The sequence below is a fragment of the Phaseolus vulgaris genome, chromosome 6 (genome assembly GCF_000499845.2).
Source record: "Phaseolus vulgaris cultivar G19833 chromosome 6, P. vulgaris v2.0, whole genome shotgun sequence".
Classification (NCBI taxonomy): Eukaryota; Viridiplantae; Streptophyta; class Magnoliopsida; order Fabales; family Fabaceae; genus Phaseolus; species Phaseolus vulgaris.
The window spans coordinates 24,929,122-24,954,985 of NC_023754.2; the positions used below are offsets into that span (position 1 = coordinate 24,929,122).

Here is a 25,864-nt window from a genome sequence, read left to right on the forward strand (position 1 = left end):
ATAAGCGTACAAAAATCCACTGTTTTTAAAACATCTGGAATCAATTTCTCCATCTAAAAATGTATATTTATTATACTACATCATCACTAAATCATTTACACTCAGTTTTGTCTCGATATGGAATATTTTTTAATAAATTTCAAACAATTCAAAATTTTATACATTTTAATATAACCTTGATTATTATATATAATAAAAATTATTTTGATGAACAAAATAATAATTTTCATTCTTAAAATTGGGAATCTCTCATTAATTAATAGGAGACCATGGTCAATGAATCTTGATAATTAATCAGTATATTTAATGATGAATATTCCAATGTCTTGGAATTTTATTTCTCTTAAAAGACTATGAAGTTTAGCCTAGAAAGTTCAAGATAGTATTTTAATGTAGCTTGAAAATGTGACAAACATTAATTATTCATTTTCTCTTTATGAAGAAGTCTTGTTCTCATTCTCTATATTAAAAAAAAACTTGTGAGGAATAAATATAAGCAAGAAGAACAACATAAAAAAAATGAGAAAAAGATATTCACCGTAATGAAATTAGAAATCCTAGGAAGAAACAAACATGAGTTTTTATCTTTCAAGTCAATAAAGTTTTTCCAAAGTTAAAAATTTTCAGTATTATTATTCTATTTTGTTATATTTTCTTTTATCTATTTCTGCAAGTGCTCATTTTGTATTTACACGAGTAAGAATTAATTATGATTTTTTCAACCTTCTGAAACTAGTTAAATAAGAGATTATTTCAAATAATGATTTATTACATGATAAATATGATGTTATATAATATTTTAAATTTATATTTTAAATTTTCAGTTGTAACTATTTTATCATTCATAAGTCATTAGTTCTAACTGTTATAACTACTCTATAAATTATAAAATACTCTTAAATTTATAATTTTATCCTAAAAAATATACTTTTTTATAATTTTGAATAAATATCTTAGTTGGTCTTCGAAAAATGAGTCTGTAGTAATAAAACTTTAATGTAAAGTAGTCCTTGAAAAATTGAAGTTATTATCACACAAAATATATAATAAAAAATTTAAACACCCTCGTTCTAGCATTCCAATCCTTTCCACCCATTTCTTTAACAATTTTAAAAGTAAAAGAAAAACTCATTTGATGTATTTATTTTTAACTTTTTTACTTTTAAAATAAAAAATAAAATAAAATGTCAATTTGTTCTCAATTGAATTTACCTTTTCATAAAATTCTTAATAACTACATTTACAACTCGACGATAAAAAACGAGCCTACACCATGTTGTTAAAATTCATTCATTCCAGTATTATGGATAAAGGAAAGTATATTAAAACTCAATGAGATGAAGATCAACATCACATAAAAAAAAAATCTTACTGCCAGGGGACAAAAATTAGGTATATTCCCACATTTTCTTACCATCGTTTCACTACAAAAAAAAGTCAGTATTATCTACGGATTTTTACTCACGGATCTGAATTTGTAGGTAAATTCATCATTACCTACGAACAACATTACCTACGGACATTACCCACAGATTCTGAATCCGTAGGTAAATTCAGCATTACCTACCAACTATTACCCACGGATCTTATTACCTACCAACTTTTACCTATGGATATCTATTACCTACCAATTATTACCACAAATTTCTATTACCTACGAACTATCACCTACGGATCTCTATTACCTATCAACTATTATCATAATAATTATATACATAATATTAAATATATTAATATCATATGAAGAATTATAAAATCATAATCAATATTCATAAATAATAATAACCATAACTAATTTTTGAATATTATTAATATTATAAAATTAATATAATTACTATTATATTAATAATATTAATAATATTAATAATATTAATAATATTAATAATATTAATAACATTTAATAATAATAATATAATAATATTTAATAATTATAATAATATTTAATAATTATAAGAATATTTAATAATATATAAGAATATTAATAATATTTAACAATATTATAATATTAATAATATTTAATAATATTAAATATATGAAGAATGTTATTAATTTTTATTTTATTAGTTATATTAATATTGATAATCATAATCATAAATATAATAATAATCATAATATGACAACAAAACTTGACTGGTGTAATGGTTATAATAATTGTCAATAATAATTGATAATAAAAAAAATATTCAAATAATAATTAAAATTTTACAATTAAAGTATATTAACATTACTTACGGATTAGAGTATGTGGGTATTACTTACGATTTTGTCTGTTATCTACAATCCGTAGATAAATGCGATTTTTCTTGTGTGTTTCGTTTTTATGACATTGTGCTTAAATTTTATAACATTTTTATTAAGAGAATGTTAATAGAAATAAAATTAAAAATAAATAATAACAAATAAAGTTATTTCAATTTTCACTTATTCTCTCTTTTACCTATCCAAATAATCTCATTTTTTAACTTGTTTATTTTCATTTCTTTCATTTTTAAAGTTCTTAATATGAAGGATTAACATTAACAGTTGATCATGAAATATTAAATTGGATACATTAAGAGTTGACTAATTTATCTTTCTAAGATCATGTTAATTCCTATTCTCTCTAGTTCATAGACATCGATATTCTTTATCTTATCGTAATTTCCGTCTTTCCTATAGTTTAATAAAGTACACTTATCTTATTATCTTTTTTTAAAACATTATATTAACTAAAACTTAAATAAAAAGTTTAAAAATGAAAAATTAAAGTTTAAAAATATAAACATATTTTTAAAAAAATACAAAACTGAATTGTTAAATTGTTATATTTTAAAAGCATCATACACATTGTCGTTAAATTATAAATGATCTTATCAAAATGTAAAATGTTATATATTATCATATAAAACTAAATTGATATTATAAAATGTATAATTAAATCTACATATTTTTAATAGAAGCATAAATATAAATAAATTAAGTACTATGATTTTTTTTTATTAATAGCATAAAAATATCTCTTATAAAATAAAAGTGTGATTTTTTTTTATCTAACAAGGATTTTCCCAGTTTATCAGCTTCGATGTTTTCAATATTCTGATTTTGTAAAAGGTAACAATCGAACCCTAATTCGTCACAACATATGAATATTATTTAAGAAAAGTTTAAGAGATATTAAATTCAATGATAAAATATTCAAGTTTTAATGAAAAAGGTTTTTATTTTTATATTTTAAAAGTTTTAGTTTAGTTTTCGTACGTAATGCTAATGTGTCATTCTGTTAGAAATATAAAGAGATGTTTATTTTAAAAGTAGAAGAGGTGTGAATGTGATTGCAGAAAAGGTAAGTGGAATATAGAAGATAGTTGTAAATATAAATGGTTTTTAAACATGCATACAAAAAAAATGAAGAGCATAAGTCAAATAATTATTGTCCGTGGATTTCGGTTGTTTGCATAAGGGTTGTTTGTCTCTAGGAGTGGTACTGTTGTTGTCGACGGCACAACACCACCCCATTTAGATCCATGTATTGTTGCATGAGAGGGTGGAAGGAAAGAGAAAGGGGAGTGAATTTCGGTTCTTCCCAAAGATGAAGAGAAAGTTGAGTTGAGGAGAGCGAGTGCCACGTCATTCATAGTAAGTTACTTAGGTGCCCTTGCTTTTGTGCTGAACAGTGCCCCTGCATGCATGCCACATGAAAGCATCAGATTCCTGACTTGGCTTAGGAATCGTTTGACCGTGTGAAAGAGTGTGAAAGGAGAGTGAATGCAGTGGATGAGGTAGGTGGGTGTGGAATGAAGCTGACTATATAAAACGAAGCATGAAGGTGCTTCCTCCATTCACAGAAAAGCAAAGAAAGCGAAGCCATTAGAGTGTGTAGTGTAGTGTGGTTGGAGAGATTCGTAAGCCGTCATAGTTTGTGGTAGGGGCTTGAGTTACGTATAGCTTGTTCATCTCACGTCATGGGTTCATCTCTGTGGTTCATCTGTGGGTTCCTCTGAGGTCAGACCATGTCTTTGAAGGATGCATAATCGATTATGGTTGAATTAGAACTGGTAACATAATCGATTATGGTGAAGATAATCGATTAAGTAAAGCTAGTAATCGATTATCTGTAAAAATTTCAACCCATAATCGATTATGTGAAGTGTGAAAAAAGGGTGATAATCGATTATGCTTGTTTTTTGCCTACTAACATAATCGATTATCCATGGATAATTGATTATCCTATGTATATAACTGAAGGGATAATCGATTATGTTCTAAATTTTGTGAAATTTGTTTCTTAATTTGTTTTATGTGATTTTCAGGCACTCGTGATGGTGTGTTCTTCATCCTATCAGTGATCCTATGCGGTTCTTGCTTATCTTCAGGTTTTTAAATTTTTTATGTAAGTTTTTTATTTATTTCTGTTTTATATTTTTGTTTGGATGATTATGGTTTTGTAATATAATTTGTTTAGAATTTATTTTAGTTAATTATGTTAAGGAGTTAGTAAATTAATGTTGGTTGTAATATAATTTGTTTAGACTTTAGTTTAGTTAATTATGTTAAGGAGTTAGTAAATTAATTCCTTTATTTGATTTATTGTTTTAATTTTTGTATATAGTTATAATTTTATAAGATTTAAGAAAAATATTTATTTGTATGAAATGAATGATTTACGGAATGAAATTTTTTTTTTGTAAAGTTTAGGTTTTTGATTATAGTAAACATAAATTATTAATGTTATAATTAAATCAAATAAAAAAATGTTGTATGAATAAATTAAGTACTATGATTTTTTTTATTAATAGCATAAAAATATCTCTTATAAAATAAAAGTGTGATTTTTTTTTATCTAACAAGAATTTTCCCAGTTTATCAGCTTCGATGTTTTCAATATTGTGATTTTGTAAAAGGTAACAATCGAACCCTGATTCGTCACAACATATGAATATTATTTAAGAAAAGTTTAAGAGATATTAAATTCAATGATAAAATATTCAAGTTTTAATGAAAAAGGTTTTTATTTTTATATTTTAAAAGTTTTATTTTTAGTTTTCGTACGTAATGCTAATGTGTCATTCTGTTAGAAATATAAAGAGATGTTTATTTTAAAAGTAGAAGAGGTGTGAATGTGATTGCAGAAAAGGTAAGTGGAACATAGAGGATAGTTGTACATATAAATGGTTTTTAAACATGCATTAAAAAAAAAAAAGCATAAGTCAAATAATTATTGTCCGTGGATTTCGGTTGTTTGCATAAAGGAGGATAGTGATGAGATGGATGGTTGTGCAAACCAAGAGAACCATGAGCTGCCAGATTCATATGAGTAAATGCTGTGCTTAATTGCAAGGTCAGCCATGCAATTTAATGCTTCCACACTCCCGATGCCCACCTACGTCTGTTCAATTTTTATATAAGGTGGAAAGCTAATATACACTACTCAGAACACATCTTGTGAATGCAAAAATATATGGTTCAGGTTCACATGGAGACGAAGAAGCTCAGAGTAATAGTCCAGGTTCAAGTGGTGTTGCTGATTATGACGATGGTGGCTTCACCTATCATGAGTTGTCCACCCACAGATGGGAAGAGTTGCAAAGACTGCCTCGTAAACCAGATGAAAAACGTCTGTCCATCCTGCACGCCAATCCTACACTGCATGGCTCGCTGCTTGTGGGATGGCAGTTCAAGGCCCAATTGCATCAACAAATGCAACATCAACGACGCTTATCCAGCACTCTCAGACTGCAAGAGATGCATGTCCAAGTGCAAGTGCAGCTGTTCAACCTAGCACACCTCCCCCACCCAAATTATCACACTATCTATCATCTAAGTTACTCGTTTTGGTTCCTTAACTGTGTTTTTTAATGTGTAAGTTAATCTAATAATCCATGTATCTAGCACTTGTTCTGAATTTGTCGTCATCAGTTCACTCTGGTAGGTTAAAACTCATCTGCTTCAATTATCTAATTTAAAAAAAAGTTTAGCCAAGACAGGGTCTTGATTCTCATGAGAGCTCACTAGGATAACAAACTTTACTGTTCTTCTAGAATTATTATTATCTGTTTACAAGATCCTCACGATCGTGGAATTCAAACCAGTAAAGTTAGTTCATTGTAGTTACTTGGTAGGAATTCAACTGATTTAGTGCATGTTTTGAGATAAGTTCCAAACACATCAAATCTAATTTTACCTAAAAAGACACATTTGGATTCCATCTACCAACATTCTTTAGTTACCCCCATCACAAAGATTCCCAGAGACACGTTTAACTATCTTAGTTCGTTATTTTAATGCAAAAAGAGTTCAAGTAAATCGAGTCCAAACTCACTGGAATCAAGACATTTACAACCCAAAGAGTGCATGTAAAGATACTTAGGTCTCAAATCAGCAATAGAATTTGATTTCTCACGAGATATGAAACAGATTCTTACCATTTACACCAAGCAATTTACTTGGCATTGTCTTAATTCCTTCAGACCATGTTAATTTCATGCTCTGTATTTCCTATATTCTATATCCAAAAGTACCAAGTTTTTAAGGTAGGTATTGGGTAATATTATGCTTTAAAACAAGAGATTATGTTATATTATACAATTTTACAACACATATATAACACACAGAGAGTGCGTATGTGTACATACATAACTAAAAGGGGTGAATCAAGGTTCACGGAGAAACCTTTGTAGGCAGCGAAAGCCGAGATTTTGAGCGCAAAACCGTTCCATTTCATCACCGCCTCTTTCGCGACAAATACTTTCTTCCATGTCGGCCAAGACTTCGTCCCAATTCTTCATGGACCACCAACTGGACTCATCAATCTGGCTCTCCGATACAGAGTCCAGTATCTCCTGGAGGCCCACGATCCGACGGGTGACTTTCCTCCGCGCATCCCTGACCGTCGGATCAATTCCGGGCACGGAGTCCAGCTTTAGCAGCAGGGCCATGAGCGCCTCGTTCATTTTGAGCTTCTCCAGGTGGTTGGCGCGCACGGCGTCCACCGTGTCCTGTCGCTGGATCAGGCGCTGCATCCGGTCGGCTTCGGAGTCGACCGCGGCTATTTTCCGGTATAGGGCTCGGATGCGGTGGGCGCGGTAGGCGGATTGGATGGTGGCTGCGGCGGCGGAGGGGGAGGGGGATGGTTGAGGACTGGAATTGGCGGGTGGTGGTGGAGTGTGGTCATAGCGGTAGGTGTAGGTGAGTGTGGTTGAAGCTGAGTAGGAGGAGAAGGAATTTGATTTGGAAGAGGGTTTCATGGGAAAAGGGAGGATTTCACAGTGGCGCATTCAACACAGTGAGTAAGAAAAGGAATGGAAAATAAGGAAAAATTAAATCAAGTTTAATGGTGTTGGCGCCTACCTTTTCTTGATGCATGACCCCACTTGCTTTTCTCCTTCCTTCACCTCTTTCTTCACGTTCACCATTCAAATCTTCAAATCATTATTTTCTGACTAAATAAATAAAATAAGATTCACTCAAAAGCTACACTTAAATTTTATAATAAAGAATTTTAATTTAATTTTTTCATATTTGAAACAATTATGTTGAATTTTGTTATATAATGAAACTATAGACAAAGGTTAACAAAAATAATTTGTTCGAAATCACTTAATATTATTTTGGTACGGTAAGAACAATATTTTTCTTTTGATATAATTATTTTTTATATCATGTTGTAGAGGTGATAAGTATCTGCAATGTTTAAGTAGACATTAATAAAATTAGGAATGAATTTTTAAAAACAAGCAAATTATGTAATAATGTTTTTTAAAGATGTAAGGATAGTGTTAGGAATTGAAATATGAATTTTGAGTTGAAAGTAGTATTAGAATATTTTAGATGAGTGTTTTTAATGGCTTATTGGTGATGAATGTCTTCTGCTCTTATCAATTATAAACAATTATGAATTTATTAGTTATTTTGAGTAATTTTATGAGATGTTGTGTTATTTTGACCATAAAAATTGCGGATTGTGTGGAGGAACCTATGGTGTGTAGTGTGGGAGCATGATATGATTTTAGAATGGATTATGGTCCGGTGTGAATACTATTCTCGAATTGCTTGTGAAGGTTCAATTCACACCGTAGTTGCTAGCAGTGAGATGAATCTCCGATGTTGTTAGCATTTGTCGCCTACCTTGTCAATAAAAATTCTAACAATATTTATATTTATTTCGCTTTAGTGTTTCTCCTTTTCCATTCTGTTTTAATTAGAATAAAATTAATGACAAAATTTAAGGTATATAATAAAGAACCAAAAATATTTACATTTTGATGTTTTTACTTTTTAATACATTAAGACTTTTAATACTCAATGCGTCTAAAGGCAGAATCATTATAACATAATAATTAACTAAATTAACACTTTAACCTTTTTATTAATGTATTACAACTTAACTGGCCTTATAAAGCAACTATCACTGATGTACATATCCTTCAAATCTATTCGCATGTAGATTTCTTATCTGCATCATACTCTTAAAAGAACTAGCGAAAACTTAAAAAACAATTAATTATAATTTTAAGAAAAAAGGAAACACTAGTTATTTCATTTTTTCAATCGTCGCATTTTTTATTTTGTATTTCTAATTAACTGGAGTTTTCAAAATGCAAAAAATATTAATTATTATTTTATCATTTGTACCCTTCCTCCTCACTTAATCTACAATTTAAAAAATGAAAAGAAAAAAAAAAATCTCGTAAATACTTTTATTAAATTAAAAAATTATTACATGTCTTAATTTATCTAACAAACCTTGAACAACAGTTATTGCTCATCATTACCCATTCTCATTGTTATTTTTAGTGAATGTGTGGAAATGAGGTGCTAAGTTGGTACGCATATAAAAAAAAATCAGGCAAACATACTTTCATTATGTGGCGCTTACATTACAAACATAAAGGAAAATAAGTACGGTGGAAAGTACCAGTGTTGCTGATTGTACAACACCTTCCACAACTGGAAAACACTGGAATGAACAACAGTGCCCTCAGGGAGCTGCGGGAACAATCTTGCCAGAGCAGGTACCAAACCCAATAGTGTAATCTCTTCCCTGCAGAGAAACAATTTTAGATCTTCGCATAAATATTCAAGTTTACGCTATCTTACTATAACAAAAATGATTTTTTTCCACCTCTACACTCCAATAAATATTAATATTTTAATTATTTACAATTTTTTTAAATATCACCTTTACTATATAAAGGCTTAAAATAAAAATGATCGAGAACTGCTTCATGAATATAAAACTTTCAATGTGATAATCATAAAAGTGACTAACATGTCTCAGCTATACATAAAATAAGTACGGCACCCCATTTTAAACAATCTCAGCAGTCTAATTTAGAAAAGCTCAAACAAGATTTGAAGCAATTTTCAACATATTTATACTAAGAAAATAATAATTTTCAACCGGCATTACTTCTCCGAGCTTTCAATGCTAATAGCTTCTCCTGGATCAAAATCTCACTAGCTTATTCGAGAACATATTCAATGGCTTCAAAATATTGCTCAGCCTGGATCGACCGCCAAATACCAATACTTGCTCTCCACCTAACTCTGGAATCATCAAGATTTGACGACGATACCCACAACTAACATACCAGTTCATAAAAATCTGGTGTGTAAGGAAAATCTTCCCTAACTACAGCACTGCAGAACTTCTTCAAGGGACTGCACCCCCCAATGCCTAAAGGTCCCAATCTTCCCACAAATAAGATTATCTATTTCTGAATCTACCCTCAAATTTATATGCAATCTGCCTTGATCCTTCTCAATCTCCACCAAAAAAACTAACAGATATCAACAACTAACTAAATAACACTCACTAGTATTAACAACTAACAAATATTAACTAACAGAAACTAATAAAACCAACATAGTCCTAGGTTTGAAATTCATTTAATTTGAATCTTTTTTTGCTGAAAGCAAAGGTATTTTCCACAGCCAGAAGTCATGAGACTAGTTCCCCACACGCAGAGATCACTAAAAAGCCTTTCACCACCTCAGCAAAGTCTTCTCCATACATGCTCAAAGAATTTAAACTATCTTCCAACTGTATTAAACCTTGTTCTTATCTAATTTGAACAGTTAAGGAATTGAAAACTAAGAAATTTTGTCATGAAAATTTGAAAAGATAATAGCACATTCGCAAAACAGAGGTGTTATAAATCATGATTAATTTTAACCTTGCAATATCCAGTTAAGATGACTTCATCTCCATCTTCAAGAAATTTCCGGTCTAACCCATTTACAGACACTGCATTTTGTCCATTCCATGTTAACTCTAGCAAACATCCTCGTGACTCTGGCTCCTACAGTGAAAAGCACGTATTTCAACTGGATTAGTTGATCAGTTGAAAAGGAACAATTCCCTCAAAGAGAAAGAAAAAAACTGGAACATAAAAGTAAGACTGTGTAAAGTATAGAATCTTACAGGACCACTAACTGTCCCAGTTCCTAGGAGATCGCCTGGCCTGAGGTTGCAACCATTGATTGTATGGTGAGCAAGTTGCTGGGTCAATGTCCAATATCTACAAAGAGATACATAAGTGAATATATGTATTGTGTATAACTGAATTATCAATATTAGTTGAAGAGAAATTCCTCACAAGTGCTTTAGATTACTTCGTGTCACCACACCTGAATCTTCATGTCCAGCAGGTTTTATTTGAGCCTTGAAGCAAAAAACAATTGTATGATTAGTGCAATAATCCAAAAAAATCAACTGAGTATTGTTAGGATTCAACTGCACAATATGGGATTTGAGTCCCACATTGCAAGTATGGATTCTAGTCTGGGGTTGATAAGGTTTTTGACTCTCTAACTACAACTGCTAGCTTTTTTGCTAGTTTGTGGAATGGTTCTTCCAAAGTTCTTATCATATATCGTCTTGGAAAAAGAATCATAAAGAAAGAAAAAAAATCCCTACTTCAACTACAGTAGAACAGAAGGACCATGAAGAACTACAATTAATCAGAGAACAAGAGGAAGTAATACTAAGTACATGCATGCAGATAGTAACGGTGCTTTGAAATACCTCTAGGGAAATATCATAGCTTTTGGACACTTTCTCCGTCAAATATGGAAGTGGAGGAGGATCCTGGATTTAGTAAATAGCATGCCACGGTTAATTTGAACAGCAGACATGAACAACCAAGTTATAAAGTTCCTACAGCGTCAATCATAAAAGAAAGAAACTCGTTACCAGTTTTGGGGCTTGGGAAGCAAAAGGTTCTAATGCTTCCAAGGTCACAATCCAAGGAGATATTGTTGTACCTGTATAATTTTAGATAGGACCATAAAAAAAAGTTAACTCAAAAATAACAACTAAAAGGTGATAGTTACTATCTAGAGCAAATGGTAAATGGAATCATCCGCATTGAATATACTGTACAGACAGGTCCAATTGCCTAGCTTTTTTCAAATAGAACTTAAAGGATATTAAGTAACTATTTGTAACATCTTACCAAAACTCTTTCCAAGAAAAGGACCGAGAGGAATATATTCCCATGCCTGAATATCTCGAGCTGCCAAATATAATCCATTAAAGCATCAATTAGTAGGCAGGGCATGGTAACATAAAAAAAATATTGAATTGGAAAACTACCACTCCAGTCGTTCATTATAACAAGTCCAAAGATGTGATCTTCAGCATTGTTAATATCCACTGGTTTTCCCAATTCATTTCCAGGTCCAACAATAGTAGCCTGCAAAAAATAAAAATTTTAATCTAAAATGAAACAAATGAAAAACAATGCAGTATCATGGTAATTCATTTAGAAAAACTACATACAAAGAAAATGACACTATGTTCTCATCTTGAGTTTTATAGTTTTAAAATAGAACTTTAAATATGCATTTTAGTCAGTAAATAGCCACAGAAAATGTGTAAACAACAAGCTAACCATTTCCAACTCAAAGTCTAGCTTTAATGAAGGGCCAAAGTAGGGTGTAGAGCCACCAGATGGATGAGCCTGACCTCTGGAAAGCACAAAGCAGCATGACATAGTCAGATAGAATGCAGAGCAATTAAATACATAATGGACAAAAGGAGCTAGAGCCTGGTGCTCTCATAAAATATTTATGATTTAATGAATACACCACACATGAAGATTGACAATAGAAACCATATCCCTTCCACAGTTGACTATATATGCCAGAGCCATAGGCATGTATTAGAAAGGTTCCTATGTTAAGCACTCAAACATTGATGCCATATTTCTTCTTATGTTCGCAACCATAAGACTTGAAAAAACGAAAAGATTCAAAAAGCTGCTTAAGCAAGCACACAAACTCATGATCAGAAAAATTTGCAGTTAGTGCCAAAACTTATCACCTTGGTCGAATAATATCTGTTCCAGAAATAACAACAGAAGATGCCCGTCCATGGTACGCAATAGGCAGGCGATACCTGTGAAACATGCTTAACCTTTTATTTACAGGGAAAAAATTACTCAAGTTCATTTGTAAAGCCTTCTAAATCAACACACCAATTATCTAGAACAGGAGTCTGAGGTCCACGAAATATGAGCCCACAATTTTTAGTGTGATGCAGAGATGTAAAGAAATCAGTATAGTCCCCAACAACAACAGGGAGAAGCAACTCCGCGCTACTCTGAAAATCCAGAAACTACAAGCATTAAAGAAGTGACAAACTCAAACACAACCATTTTTAAAAAATCAGGAACGCGAATGAAAAATACCAAAGGCACAAGTGCCTTCTGCCTCAATTCCGTGTCGTCCCTCAAGGTGGGCTCCGTTGCTGCATTAAAAACAACCCAATTCGCATAAGAACCAACCTTTGCAGCTCGTACAAACTTTGGCATGCATGTGCACCTTAATAAGCAGTGCAGTGTGAAAAAAATAGCAAAGAACAGTGAACAATTAGGCCTTGTTTGTTTACAGATTTTAACAATGTTTTCTATAATTTGTGTGTCCCTTCAGAACATTTGAAAGTGTTCGTATCATGAACACATTTATGTTTTCCAAAAAAAATCTCCTTCGAGCACTTGAATAGAAACCACTTGAGCTAGAGAATGAGAATATCTCATGCCTAGCTTTTATTTAAAAAGTTAGAATGAGAAAATATCTCCTATTACTCTGTTTTTCAGCTTTTAAGTTTTTAAAATCCTTGATTTGGAAACAGTTTTCAAGAATGAGCAAGAAGTGTCAAACAAGCCCTCAAACAATTAGCCAGAAACAAGTGAGGTTGCATATACCTGATAAAAGCTTTTGAAGAGTGGCACGAGCTTCCTTCCATGCCGGCCTTCCAAGGGATACAAACTTATTTAGATTAGGCTGTCACACAAATGATCAGTTAGACGAAAGGTTCTCATTTACCAAACAATTCTTGAAAACCATACCCACGACACGATATCGTAAAACCTTATATTAAAATAAATAAATACAATGTTGAATGATGTGTCACAAAAAGATGTAAGAGAGAGAGAGAGTAAAAACGTTCATCCAAATATTAAGGTACATTTTTTCCGTCCTTTCAGATTCACCAGGAAAACGAAAAGATTGTGACAAGTCCATAAACTACGAAATCTTAGGCTAAAATTAAGCTACACTTTTCCTTCTTTTTGAAAATAAAAGTTTGAAGTTACCAAGATTGGTTATTGCATGTTTAGATAGCAGTCAGAGCAACTCCAAAGCAATTGTACTACTGAAACAACATTTTTTTCTTTCTCATCTCGTGTTGTTGGAGATCCCAACTTGTATACGTCATCACTGCATGTTTGGATTAAAGTTCAGACTCTTTTTTCCTTCTTTTTTAATTCAGTATACTATAATTCATTAAACTGCAAGAAAATTCAGAGAAAAGCACTTTCTAAACTTTAATCCAAACATGGCATTAGTCGGTGGAAGAAGTGAAAGGCAGATTGAAAGTTAAGAAAGTTACCTGGAGGAAGCAATCGGAGTTTCGGAGGAGAGGACCGTCGAAGAGGCCGGCGGAAGCAATTTCAGAGAGATCGAGGACGTAGTCGCCGATGGCGACGCCGGGGCGAGGAGACGAAGAGGGTTGGGGCTTGAAGACTCCGTAAGGAAGGTTATGTATTGGGAAGTGAGAATCTGGATGAACCTCAACGAAAGATTTTAGCAAAGCCATTGTACAGAAATGGTGACGATGCCACTGCTTCAGCTTATGTCAATATTTCAACACCTTGAAAGAGACTCAACCGTGAACAAGAGCGTGTTCTGTTTTATAGATAGAGAGACAGAGATGCCACAATAATAGTTACTAATTTACAGGGAACACCTCTTCCATTGTAATCTTATTTTATTATTTTTATTATGCCCGTCTAAAAATACTAATAATAATATTTTTAATTCTTTAACTACTGCTTGAAATAATTTTTTTGTGTAATTTGTTTTAAAGATTTAATTGTTTGGTTTATTACTTAGCTTTTTGACCTAATGGAATTGTTTATTGGAGGATGATTTGGGGTGGTAGTTGGAAAGGAAGGGGTTAGATAGGTGCATAATCCCCCAACTACCTCCAAGTCCAAGCATACGCACGTTGCTTACATTAAATATATTTTTAATTTCTATTAAACAGGTGTTTTAATCATGGTTAGGAAATTTATTTATTTTTAGTTTTAAATCTTTTAAATTAAAAGTTATTGTGATTTTATGTTGATATTATACCCACATAGTCACGGGCATTAAATTCGTTTAACAAATAAACTTTGTCATGATCAAGTTAAAGTGTTTATTTTTATTATCAGATTTTGTAGTTTGGAATTAAGATTTGTGTTAAAATAGATATTTTTATTAAAGACAATAAATTTTAACAAGTTTGTTTATTAGTATGGAGATCTCAAAAAAGTTTATTAATGATGTAACATTGAGAAGGATGTAACGAATTTTGTATCTACTTGCTTTGACTTGTTAGAAGTTGAATGTGAAACATTGACTTACAAGTGTGTTGCATCAACTATATATTATGATACAAAATTGAGATAACATTTTCATGAAGTTTGTTACTTACTTGTTAGGCACACTAAGAATGTGCACTTCTTACTCATGCACTTGAGAGTTTACATAAAAAAAATTAACATAAATTTATATAAGTGAAATTATTAGGTTATTAGGTTATATGAAATTTTAAACAATATTGTATCTGGTAGAAATCCCAAATTACTTTCAAATATTGATAGTAGTTGCATAGACATTGAGAACTAGCTTAAGATCTAATTTAATCTACCATCCACATATGATAATAATCTAATAATTAAATGTTTTGTTAGGAACTTATGTTTGAATCATTTGTACCATTAATACGAGATCTTACCTTTAATAAAGTTTAATTACAATAATTACTAAATAAATATTAATATCATAACATATTAAAGTTTAATTACAAAATTACTAAATAGATATACACCACATTAAAATTCAATTACAATAATTACTAAATCAATATTAATATGACACCTTATAAAACTTTCAATAGTAAAAAATGTAAAACACCTTTATCTTAAATATAAAAATCGAGAAAATCTCTTATTTTGACTAGAGTTAGTAGAAGAAACCAGAAGATTAAGTTAATAATGAGAAAGCATACTTATCCGTACGTTTAACTTTTTTTTTTCACTTATACAATAGTGAATTTGGGCTTGGGTTTGCAAACTTTAGTTTTTTTTTTGGTAGTTTCTTTCTGCACCCATACATTTTTCTTCCTCCACCCAACAATGTTCTGCAAAGATAAAATTGTTCCTATACAAAAAGGTACATTTATTTGTTTGTATTCTATTATGAAATCCGGTAAATTTTTGGACTGGCGCTCCCAGTAAAATTTGGATTGACGCGTCCAGTAATCTTTTGGATTGGTGCTTTCGATAGTACATGAATGACAGTGTTAATCCAAAATAAAAAAGTGTAGATCATCCATATTTAAAAAAACCATTTTGAATCCGCTATGCATTCCGGATTCAGAAATTCATAATTGAAAAAAAATATTATGGATCCACCAATTCGTAATAGAAAATTAGACTTCTGGATTCAGCTATTCGAAAATCAACAATTTATACAAACTTTGCTTCTGGAACACCCCCTCATTCGGAAAACAATATGATTCACTTTCAGATTGATGAATCCATAGCACACTTCCAAATCCCGATTTTAAATAAAAGGTGAAGGTCAGTTTCGGGATTTAAAAATTTGTGGGGTTGCAGGAAGAAAAATGTAGGGTCTGCCTTTTTTTTATAGGCAATTACTTACAAAAATTTCCTTAAATAAATAAAAAGCCAAATCTTCTTTCACCATATCAATTCTTACCCGTGCACCCATTTTATCACACAAATGATGAAAAACTATTTTTGGAATAATGAAAATAACCTTAAATGAAAAGAGAGTGTTGATAAAAAAATATTTCAAGAATTACTTTTCTGAAATATATTTATGGATTTTGATTTCTGTAACATATTTCTGAATTTTAGAATTTATTTTCTAAAATGTATTTTCAAATTTTGTGTTTTAGATTTTTTTTTTCAAAATGTATTTTTGCATTTTAATTTTTTTTGGAATAAATTTTTTTGTATTTTGGATTTTCTTTTTCAAAATAAGATTTTAAATTTTAAATTGTAATTTTGGAAAATTTGAAAAATGTTAGGGTGCATGTTCAAATTGATATGGTAAGAAGTTGTGAAATAAAAAAAGGGTACAACTTTTTCAATTTTTTTTCTTTGTATTTGTTGGATTTGTATGTAGAGGCCCAACTCTGCTGTTTTTTTTTAAAATGATATGTATTTCTTAACATTTAAAAAAAAAGAAAAATCAGGTGTCATGTGGAAAAATTTGCTCATTTTTTACTCTTACATATATATACAGACACACGTAAATTACTGCTTAAAAGGGTAAAAGAAAGAAAAACAGAAACAGAATGGAACATTCGTTTTATGCTGCGTGCGTGTGCGCTGCGTTGGAATTCTGCCATTTGAAGCTGAGACAGAAATTTTGGACAGCAATCTGAAGTATAGAACCCTAGGATTCAGTAAAAAAGGAACCCTAGGATTTGTGAGTTTCTTGGAATCAGTGAACGTTTTCTTTAGAGTTTGTTGTTGAGACGAGGAGAAATGTCGACGGACCTGCAATTGAAATCGAGTTGTAGCGGATGCGGATCAACGACGGATCTCTACGGAAGCAATTGCAAGCACATGACTCTGTGCTTGAGCTGCGGCAAAACCATGGCGGAGAACCGCGCCAAATGCGTCGATTGTGGTGTCACCCTTACTCGCCTGATTCGAGTTCGATTTGTTCTCCCTTACTTTTGCTGTTATTGAATTCGCGTATTCTGACTTTAATTTATTCGGTGTAATTGATCATGATGTGGTGAAATCTTTCACTGGTTTGTCTGTGATAGGAATATAATGTTCGTGCAAGTTCTACCAATGACAAGAACTACTTTATTGGAAGGTTCATGACCGGTTTACCAGATTTTTCGAAGAAGAAAAGTGCTGAGAACAAGTGGGCTCTGCAGAAGGAAGGACTGCTCGGTCGCCAAATTACTGATACTTTGCGGGTATTGAAGTCTGCCATTGCTTCGTAGTTATAACTTCCCTGCATGGTATTTAAAGCACCTCATTTCTCAAAATAAATGGTCACTGAAAAATTAGAAACTCTTCAGTTTCGAATGCAAGCAAATCTCAACCAGTTGACGGCATGAGATTATCTCTAAAATGTCTTCAATCAATTGAGGTTTTATTTCCAATTACTCTCTTTTATTCCTGATATATGAAGTTTCAAAAGAGGGTATTCTGGAAAATGTTATTTTTAAATAAAAAATTTACGATTATAGGTTACTTAATAATTTTCTTAATTAGTGTGAATCAATTATTTTTGTTTATATTGAGAAGGGTTCTACGAATCTATATCTATATCTATATTAGTCAAAAAGTAAGGAAGTGAATAATTACTTGGGAATTGTAATAGATCACGTTTTTTCTAAATGAAAACTTTCTTGTTGCATTACATAGGAGAAGTACAAGAACAAGCCTTGGCTCTTGGAGGACGAAACAGGTCAGTCCCAGTACCAGGGTCATCTAGAAGGTTCACAATCGGCTACATATTACCTGCTAATGAAGGAAAGGAAGGAATTTGTTGCCATTCCTGCTGGTTCTTGGTACGCTTATTGTGTTAAGGATTGTGTTTGACTGCGAGAAGAATGCTCTTATGAAATTTGTTGTTTGTCTTTTTAGGTACAACTTTAACAAGGTTGCTCAATATAAGCAATTGACATTGGAGGAAGCTGAAGAGAAGATGAAGAATAGAAAGAAAACTGCAGATGGATATCAGAGATGGATGATGAAAGCAGCAAATAATGGCCCAGCTGCATTTGGTGATCATGGAAAATTTGATGAGAAGGAAAGCAACACAGGTGGAGGGAGAAGCCGTAAAAAAACCGGTGAGGAGGAAGAAGGTCATGTTTCTGATAAGGGAGAGGAGGATGAAGACGACGAATCTGAAAGGAAGAATAGACTTGGGCTTTATAAAAGACCTGCTGATGATGATGAAGAAGGTCCAAGGGGAGGGGATCATGATCTAGAGGATGACGATGTTGAGAAGGGTCAGTATCTGTGCATTCTTCATTCATTATGTTTACTGATGAAAATGGTGGCAAAGATTGTCATTTATTTCTGATTAGTTTTATGAAGTGATGGCCTATCTTGTATGCAATTGCATTCCATAATTAATCAGAATAAACATATTGCATATGCAACAGCTGACGGGGGATATGCATCATTAAATGCTGGAGATGAGAGGAAACTGTTGTCTCTGTTAAAACTGGTTCAGTTTTATTGGAGTTCTTAAAGTGTTCGTCTTTTCCAGTATCTAACTTGATTGCTTCATTGTTGTTACTTGTATATCTGCTTACTTGATGGAGGATATTGCTTAGAGAGTAAAAAGCATATCCGAATTCTTCCATGAATCAAATATAGGCTTCATATAAATCAGGTTTTTAAGTATTTATTTTGGCCTTGGATATAATCGGGATTACAGAATTCATATAGCTTTTCAATACCCGTTGCCATAAGTTTGTTGTACGTGCATGATTTATTAAGAGTTTTGAATCCTAAAATATATTACAGGGCAGGTGCATCTTCAATGCATCTAATAGAGTTTATTTATGTTCTAGCATTATGACTTTTCTAATAGTCTATTAGAAAATGCTGTCAGAAAAAAAGATTATGAAAATTAGCTCATGAGAACATCTTGTTTGAAAGTTGACAAACTTGAGACTCTGTGAAACCAGTAAGACATGCAAGACTTCTCTGTCTCCGGTCAATAAAGTGTCATTTTCCATGTTGCAGAATCTGTGCAACTTTTCCCATATAATATTTCTAAGATGATCAGTCAAGCATGCACAGTAAACTGTAAATATGAACTCACGAATTATATGTTTGTTCATGAATTATTCCCAATTTTTTATCTTAAAACCAATTATTGAATTGATGGCAGAACTTCTGGGGACCCGTGAGTTGTTTTCTACGGTGAGTGACAGTGGATTGATGTTACTGCATGATTAATTAGTTTAACAATTGAGTTGATTGATCTATTTACTTGAATATTGTCCCAATCATTGCAAGTGATTACAATCTTAAATTGGTATGAACTGAAAGTTGAAAGCATGAGTAGATGGTTTTTATGTTACATATGCATAGATTAACCAGTTTGTTTTTTGTTGAAACTCACAGGACACTTCAACAAATACACATGCTTATTCTTGCTTTTGACTCGTACATCTTTTACAGGTGATGACTGGGAGCATGAGGAGATTTTCACTGATGACGATGAAGCTGTTGGAAATGATCCCGAGGAAAGGGAGGATTTGGCTCCTGAGGTTCCTGCTCCTCCTGAAATCAAACAGGTTAGTTTCAACTCCTTAAATATTTCATAGTTGATGTATTGGGTATGGATTTATTTATGGAGATCAAAATTATCGAAACAACAGACATTATTAACTGCTCCTTTCCTTTTCTCTTGTCACTTCCTATATGTTATATTTTCAATATATTTAATTAATCTTTGTTATGAGTAGAAGATAGCTCAAAATCAGTAGTGGATTTCTTGGTTACATAAAGATAAGTTTTTAAGAGAAAAATTTCTGAAGTAATCACTGAGTGACCTGTTTTGTGATTCCAGGATTAGAACTTTAATACTTGATTAAACTGCAATTATTAATGGAGTTACTTTGCTCATTGCTCATTTCCATGAGTACCTTGGTTTCCTTTTCACGTGGAAGTATGCTATGCTTTCAGCCATTTTCTGGTATTGACATTTTGGTTACAGGGATGCTTGATGTATTATATTATGTTCTACATATGGTATAAATTGGAGTTGATAAAGACATTTTCATGTTTGGTTTGTGTTATTGTGCCATTCCTAAATCATTGCTATAATTACAATTGCAGGATGAGGAGGAGGAGGATGAAGATAATGAAGAAGGGGGAGGTCTGAGCAAATCTGGGAAAGAGCTGAAGAAGCTGCTTGGGAAAGCTAGTGGTCTGAATGAATCTGATGCAGAGGATGAAGATGACGACGATGACGATGTATGAGTTTTGTTCTTTTTTCTTTTCAGTTTTGCCATTTTCTTTAACTTTTTTATAGTAGTTCTACAATTGCTAATTGTTCCATGTCCACTAATACGATGAAAAGAATGAACTTAACTTGGTACAAACTGCAATGCCTTTTGTGGTGAAGCTACGGAATTTTTACATCTTTTACTTCTCTAAAATGGGAAGTAGGTGATTTATTTTTTATTTTATTAAAAATCTCTCATCAACTAGAAATACTGTCACATTGTGGTTTATTACTGAGTGCAAATCTTACTTTAGAAGTTGGTTTTGTGAGATTAAGTTAGAATAGCTCATTTTATAATGTTAGAAATATATGGTAATATTATCTTTAGAATATTTTAGAGTATATTAAATGAACTCTTAAAGCATTTATTCTTCTTTTTGTATTTTATGATTTCTTTTCTTGTTTAGTTATACTATTTATCGTTATGGGGATATCTAATTAGAATCATATTTATTTGAATACGATCTTTTGGCATATCATATCATGTATATAGGATTAAATCTCCTAGAATTATTTGTATTTATTGCAATCAACCTATATAAAATGGAGTCTGTTGTGTAGTCCATACATAGTTTTCAGTATCTTTTGCGTCTATTTCTCTCTCATTCAATGTACTTCATTGGAATCCTGGAAAACCTAGCATTAACGAGTCACTTTTCTTTGCCTAGATGGATGATGAGGTTGGCAATCCTCCTGTGATTGCTACGAAGACTAAGGATGCCCCTAAGGAAGAACCTGTTGACAACAGCCCTTCAAAGCCAACAGCAACAGGACCTGCTCGTGGAACACCATCTTCAAAGTCTTCAAAGGGAAAGAGAAAATCAAATGAAGAAGTAAAACCAACTAATACTGCAACACCAAAGAAGGTGAAGCAGGAAAATGTAAGTCACTGATTTTCGCAAGATTGCTTGATGATTACAATTATTGCTTTACTTTTTCACAAAAGTGTTGGCTGCTGGGATAACTTCTATAAATTCAGCACCGAACAATTACTGTGGTGTTGGACTTATTTTAGAGATCCATTTTATTGCAAAGCTGATACTGCTTAGTTGGAAACTTTTCTTTAGAAGAGTTGGAGAGAAGGTGCTCTTAATTTATCCTTGAAGCAATTTTTCAATGGCGGATGCAAACACCATATGGCTTTTGTGTATTGGTTGAGATTTTAGAAGAATCTTTTATCAAATAAATTTTGTGCCGTGACAAAAGAACTTATTTTTAAATGCTAATCCAACAGGTTTTCCTATAACTACCATTGAAATTATTTGTTGTTTTATTAAATTAGGAACCAAAGTCGTCTGCCAAAGATGTAAATGGATCTGCATCTAAAAGTAATGCACCTCCCAAAGGTACACCTCCATCATCATCATCAAAACCTGGGTCTTCCGCAACAGCTTCTGGACCTGTGAGTGAGGAAGAAATTAGGGCTGTTTTAAGGCAGAAGACTCCAGTGACCACTCAGGATCTTGTAGCTAAATTTAAGGCAAGACTAAGATCTTCGGAGGTAAGTGATAAATTTTCTCTATCCTCGACTGAAGTGGACGTGTTTGCTTTATTGTTATTATAATCAAATTGTGTATGCCATGTCCACAGTATGTTTTAAAATTAAAGGGTATTTTTCACTGTTCCATACTCGCCGAAGGCACAGGCAAATTCTTAATAAATATTTACAAATTGGCTCCAGGACTTTGGAAATTATGTAATGCATCTAATTTTTGTGGAACTGCTGCCATTTTAATAATCTTCATAACGATTTGCGACTCTTGTGTTAATATAGCAACTAATAATCTTATATTACCTTGTTCTTTTGGATAGAGATTGGATGCATGAACTATGTATCGTGTGAGGATAAGAATGCTTATCTGATTCTAATTTGTACCTTTTTGTATACTTTATTTAGTTAAAAATTTTGTGTGATTCATTTGGATTGATGGCTAAACTGGTCTAACGGTGACATAATAGCATCATTGGTTGAATTTTTAAATCTTTGGTTGAAACCGCATCCTGTGCTTCTTTGCTACATGCAGGATAAGCAAGCATTTGCTGAGATCCTGAAGAGAATCTCTAAAATACAGAAGACTGCAAATGGATCCAGTTATGTTATCCTGAGAGACAAGTGACATGTAGACCCCAATGATTGGTTCGGAAAAAATGCAGCATAAAAAAAAAGATGATATCCATGTATATTTTTCACATTTTGGGCACCGTCGTCGAGATTATATTATTAACTTAATGCCAATCGAGTGTAAGAGACTGTTTTGTTTTTTAAACCATGAAAATGGGGTTTCATCGGGTTACAAATGTGAGTATATGGTATGGAGCTTACCCCGGTGCATTGAATAAACAGGATCTACCTCTTATTAACATTATAGAAAGAAACATATTGTATGAGTATGAGTTATAAATATGATGTACTTTTATAAGTGTTTTCCGTGTATGTGCAAATTATTTTATATAAACCATCAATTTTATCATTAAAAAACCATCAATTTAGTTTTTATTGTATTATCCTTTTTTTCTAAAAAGTCTTTTAAACAATAAAATTATATAAATTTCTTAAGCATTAGAAATTACTGAGTATAGTCTCGAAAGTATTGAAAAATCTTTTAAACTAATCTCACAACATTAGTCAATTGCATGGATTAAACTGATGAATATCAATACTTTAAACTTCATTGTATATTTTCATTATTTGAGAGAGTAAATTTGATGATTGATTAACATTCGTGAATTGTAAAATGCACCGAACAATTTCATCAATATTGACATTTAAAAATGGCATTTGAAGAAAATTCAATATAACAAATTCATAAAAGAAGATTCAAAAACAAATATCTTTCTTAAACTAGAGTGCTGGACATATAGTCGCATTAAAAAAAAAAGAACATAGCAGGGTCCCAACTCCCAAAACAGTATCTAAATACATAGATAGAGGCAATGGTCCTCACATATAGGGTAGTTAAAGATGTGAATAAGCAAGGCCAATGATGACGCAAAACATAAGAGTGAGGAGTAACACAGTGCTGTGACCAAAACGGGTTGCAGCAGAAGGAGTAGTGGGCGCGGCAGCCTCAAAATCAGATAGGGTGGAATACTTTTTGTTTGCGATGCCTTGGCCCTTTGGCAGAACCTCAATGTGTAGCTTCAGACCATTTTTGCAGTTCTGAGCTTCGCTGCTCACAAAGTACCTCATTCCTTCACTCTCAAGTGGGATAGCATGCAAACCCTCTGTGTACATTTTTATGGGATTTCTCACATCACACGCTTCGTATTCCTCTTTGCTTTCAACCTCAGCCACTAGTCCCTCAGCCACTGAGTATGTCAGCCCTGCTCGTATTAAATCCTCGCGTTATTCTTTATTCATATTCATATTAAAATAGAGAAACACGCCATAAAGTCAACAAATACAATGTCTCATCATACCTTAAAAAAATTGTTTTTTCAAAGGATGTTACAACACAAGTCTTGTTAGCATTTTTCTTCTCATATAGAGAAATACTGTATGAATAATAATACACTTATGTCTTTGAAGTCATCGTTTCATCCTTCATGCTACTATAACACTAATATAATTTTTTTAATACAACAAAGTATCGGCTCAAATTAAAAAAGTAAAAGTGCTACCTACTTTATATGTATATATAATAATAAAAGCAACAAATTGATCCACAAATTTTGTACCAACTATTCTCAAGACTCAACAGAAAGGTTTAAATGCTACCTAGTAGTCACACCGAATAATAATACATGCAATTTTAACTCAATTTCTATCTTTAAGTGCGTGCTTCAATTAATTTACCATCTCTTCAAGCAATGTTAGGTTTTATTTGTTCACAAAAGATATCCTAAAACACAGTACCAAAAAGGAGCTAAGTCTATACTTTCACTTTTTAACGCTACCAGTATTAATAAGTGAGTGTATATATAAAAATAAACCTAAAAGATACACAATGTATGAACCGCGGGGCTCCTCCTCCGGTTAAATGAATGCACAGAACAGAAGGAAACACAATCTTTGAAAGCTGACCTGTAATACTCTCCTATTATTTTTCCTTATTTTCCGATAACATAAGTATCATCACAATCAATGCCAAGACCCAGATCTTGTAATAAAAAGTAAAAAATAAAATAAAAGCATCGTATATTTCATCATTCTTCCATTTCATCAGAACCAAGAAAGTGGTGAGACGAATGATGAAACTCAGTGGGAAGGGTAGACATGATATAAAGGAAAAGGAGATAAGAAAATAATGAATTTGCCTATTTGGTAAAGAAAAAGAAAAGGAAAATGGGAGACTTACAAATTTGATCTCCAACCCTGAAGAGCCTGCCAGAAGACCAGGAAACAAGGTCTGAGGTTGGATCCCAACCACGGTCTGCTCCGACCACATGTTGCTCCTGTCCTGCCACCCCTTTTCCACCCAGGCAAAGGACCACCAGTGCAACACTAAAAATGATCCCTTTACCCATTTTCACTTTTCAATATTCCTCGGACTCACACAAGGTAGTGGTGGGTGCGTGAAGAGAGTGATGGATTGGTGGTGACGAAAATAGAAGGTGGTTTGTGATTATAAATAATGTGTTTTGCAGGGCAAGGAATGACTTTCCAGGTAGCTTCCTTACTCTTCCAAACTCACAGGAAGCACAACAAGGACTGGTAGTTGTGGCTCTCCTCCCACACTCTCTGCAACCAATTGTCAATTGCTTAGTGTGTGTGTCTCTCTGCAGTATCTGTAAATGGAAAACTCTAGCTGTTTATGTACTCATTTGCCCTTCTTTTTATCTCTTCACCACATTAAAGTGAAAGCCCTCTTTCGTAAAAAAAATAAAGTGAAACACCTCCATAAATTTTCACCTTTCATGAACCATTTTTGCCCTTTTTATTTTCTGATAACAAAAATGTTAGTAATTCATACATTTATATGAATACGTTTTTTAAAAATACCCCTGCTTCTTTTCTATTTATAATACTTTAAAGTAAATTTAGAATGTTTTATCTTAATTAATTTTAGTCTAAAAAAGATAAGTTGATACTTGTGCCTAACCACCGTAAGTTCTGAAATATTAAAGAATCTAACTATATATATTCTTTAACCGAGTTTTCAAAGTATTTAATAATCATTATGAATAGATTAATGAGTTTTTATTGATGAGAGTGGTCATTATAGAGTAATGAATAATAATCATATTGTTAATTTAAATCTTTGTGTTTCTATGGACTTCTTGCAGAGTTTTTTTTTTTTTTTTCAGAAGGTAAATCTCTCATCTTTGTTGAAGACTAATTGAAAAGCTTATTTATAAAAAAATATTCAAT

The 25,864-nt window shown here is 32.2% G+C and overlaps 4 protein-coding genes across 4 annotated transcripts; 1 reads left to right on the top strand and 3 right to left on the bottom strand.

Annotated features, from left to right (window-relative positions):
- Nucleotides 1–6,501: 6,501 nt before the first annotated feature.
- On the bottom strand, nt 6,502–7,307 carry LOC137832172 (BAG family molecular chaperone regulator 5, mitochondrial). The gene has a single exon (XM_068640201.1). It carries the CDS (start codon nt 7,251–7,253, stop codon nt 6,630–6,632), a length of 624 nt encoding a protein of 207 aa, XP_068496302.1. The 5' UTR covers nt 7,254–7,307; the 3' UTR covers nt 6,502–6,629.
- Nucleotides 7,308–8,810: 1,503 nt separating this feature from the next.
- On the bottom strand, nt 8,811–14,216 carry LOC137832171 (fumarylacetoacetase). Its single transcript, XM_068640200.1, has 14 exons — nt 13,874–14,216; nt 13,188–13,266; nt 12,672–12,730; nt 12,459–12,583; nt 12,305–12,379; nt 11,874–11,949; nt 11,576–11,675; nt 11,436–11,495; nt 11,174–11,244; nt 11,006–11,068; nt 10,578–10,642; nt 10,403–10,499; nt 10,155–10,280; nt 8,811–9,019 (listed from the first exon to the last, which is right to left on the bottom strand). The coding sequence occupies exons 1-14, from the start codon at nt 14,078–14,080 to the stop codon at nt 8,957–8,959; spliced, it is 1,266 nt and encodes a 421-aa protein (XP_068496301.1). The 5' UTR covers nt 14,081–14,216; the 3' UTR covers nt 8,811–8,956.
- A 2,535-nt stretch (nt 14,217–16,751) lies between these two features.
- Nucleotides 16,752–22,973, top strand: LOC137832173 (transcription initiation factor IIF subunit alpha-like). The gene is made up of 9 exons (XM_068640202.1): nt 16,752–17,219; nt 17,336–17,494; nt 17,949–18,094; nt 18,171–18,538; nt 19,725–19,840; nt 20,385–20,522; nt 21,222–21,434; nt 21,836–22,054; nt 22,578–22,973. The coding sequence occupies exons 1-9, from the start codon at nt 17,049–17,051 to the stop codon at nt 22,668–22,670; spliced, it is 1,623 nt and encodes a 540-aa protein (XP_068496303.1). The 5' UTR covers nt 16,752–17,048; the 3' UTR covers nt 22,671–22,973.
- A 358-nt stretch (nt 22,974–23,331) lies between these two features.
- LOC137832174 (umecyanin-like) lies at nt 23,332–25,279 on the bottom strand. Its single transcript, XM_068640203.1, has 2 exons — nt 24,852–25,279; nt 23,332–23,877 (listed from the first exon to the last, which is right to left on the bottom strand). Exons 1-2 carry the CDS (start codon nt 25,018–25,020, stop codon nt 23,510–23,512), a joined length of 537 nt encoding a protein of 178 aa, XP_068496304.1. The 5' UTR covers nt 25,021–25,279; the 3' UTR covers nt 23,332–23,509.
- Nucleotides 25,280–25,864: the final 585 nt, after the last annotated feature.

Coding starts and splice junctions, on each gene's coding strand:
- LOC137832174 (XM_068640203.1), bottom strand. CDS start 25,020: ATGGGTAAAGGGATCATTTTTAGTGTTGCACTGGTGGTCCTTTGCCTG. Junction 23,878..24,851: donor CAGGGTTGGAGATCAAATTT/GTAAGTCTCCCA, acceptor TAATACGAGCAG/GGCTGACATACTCAGTGGCT.
- LOC137832173 (XM_068640202.1), top strand. CDS start 17,049: ATGTCGACGGACCTGCAATTGAAATCGAGTTGTAGCGGATGCGGATCA. Junction 18,539..19,724: donor GGATGACGATGTTGAGAAGG/GTCAGTATCTGT, acceptor CATCTTTTACAG/GTGATGACTGGGAGCATGAG. Junction 19,841..20,384: donor CTCCTCCTGAAATCAAACAG/GTTAGTTTCAAC, acceptor TTACAATTGCAG/GATGAGGAGGAGGAGGATGA.
- LOC137832172 (XM_068640201.1), bottom strand. CDS start 7,253: ATGCGCCACTGTGAAATCCTCCCTTTTCCCATGAAACCCTCTTCCAAA.
- LOC137832171 (XM_068640200.1), bottom strand. CDS start 14,080: ATGGCTTTGCTAAAATCTTTCGTTGAGGTTCATCCAGATTCTCACTTC. Junction 12,380..12,458: donor ACTCCTGTTCTAGATAATTG/GTGTGTTGATTT, acceptor CATGTTTCACAG/GTATCGCCTGCCTATTGCGT. Junction 11,069..11,173: donor CTTCCCAAGCCCCAAAACTG/GTAACGAGTTTC, acceptor TACTAAATCCAG/GATCCTCCTCCACTTCCATA.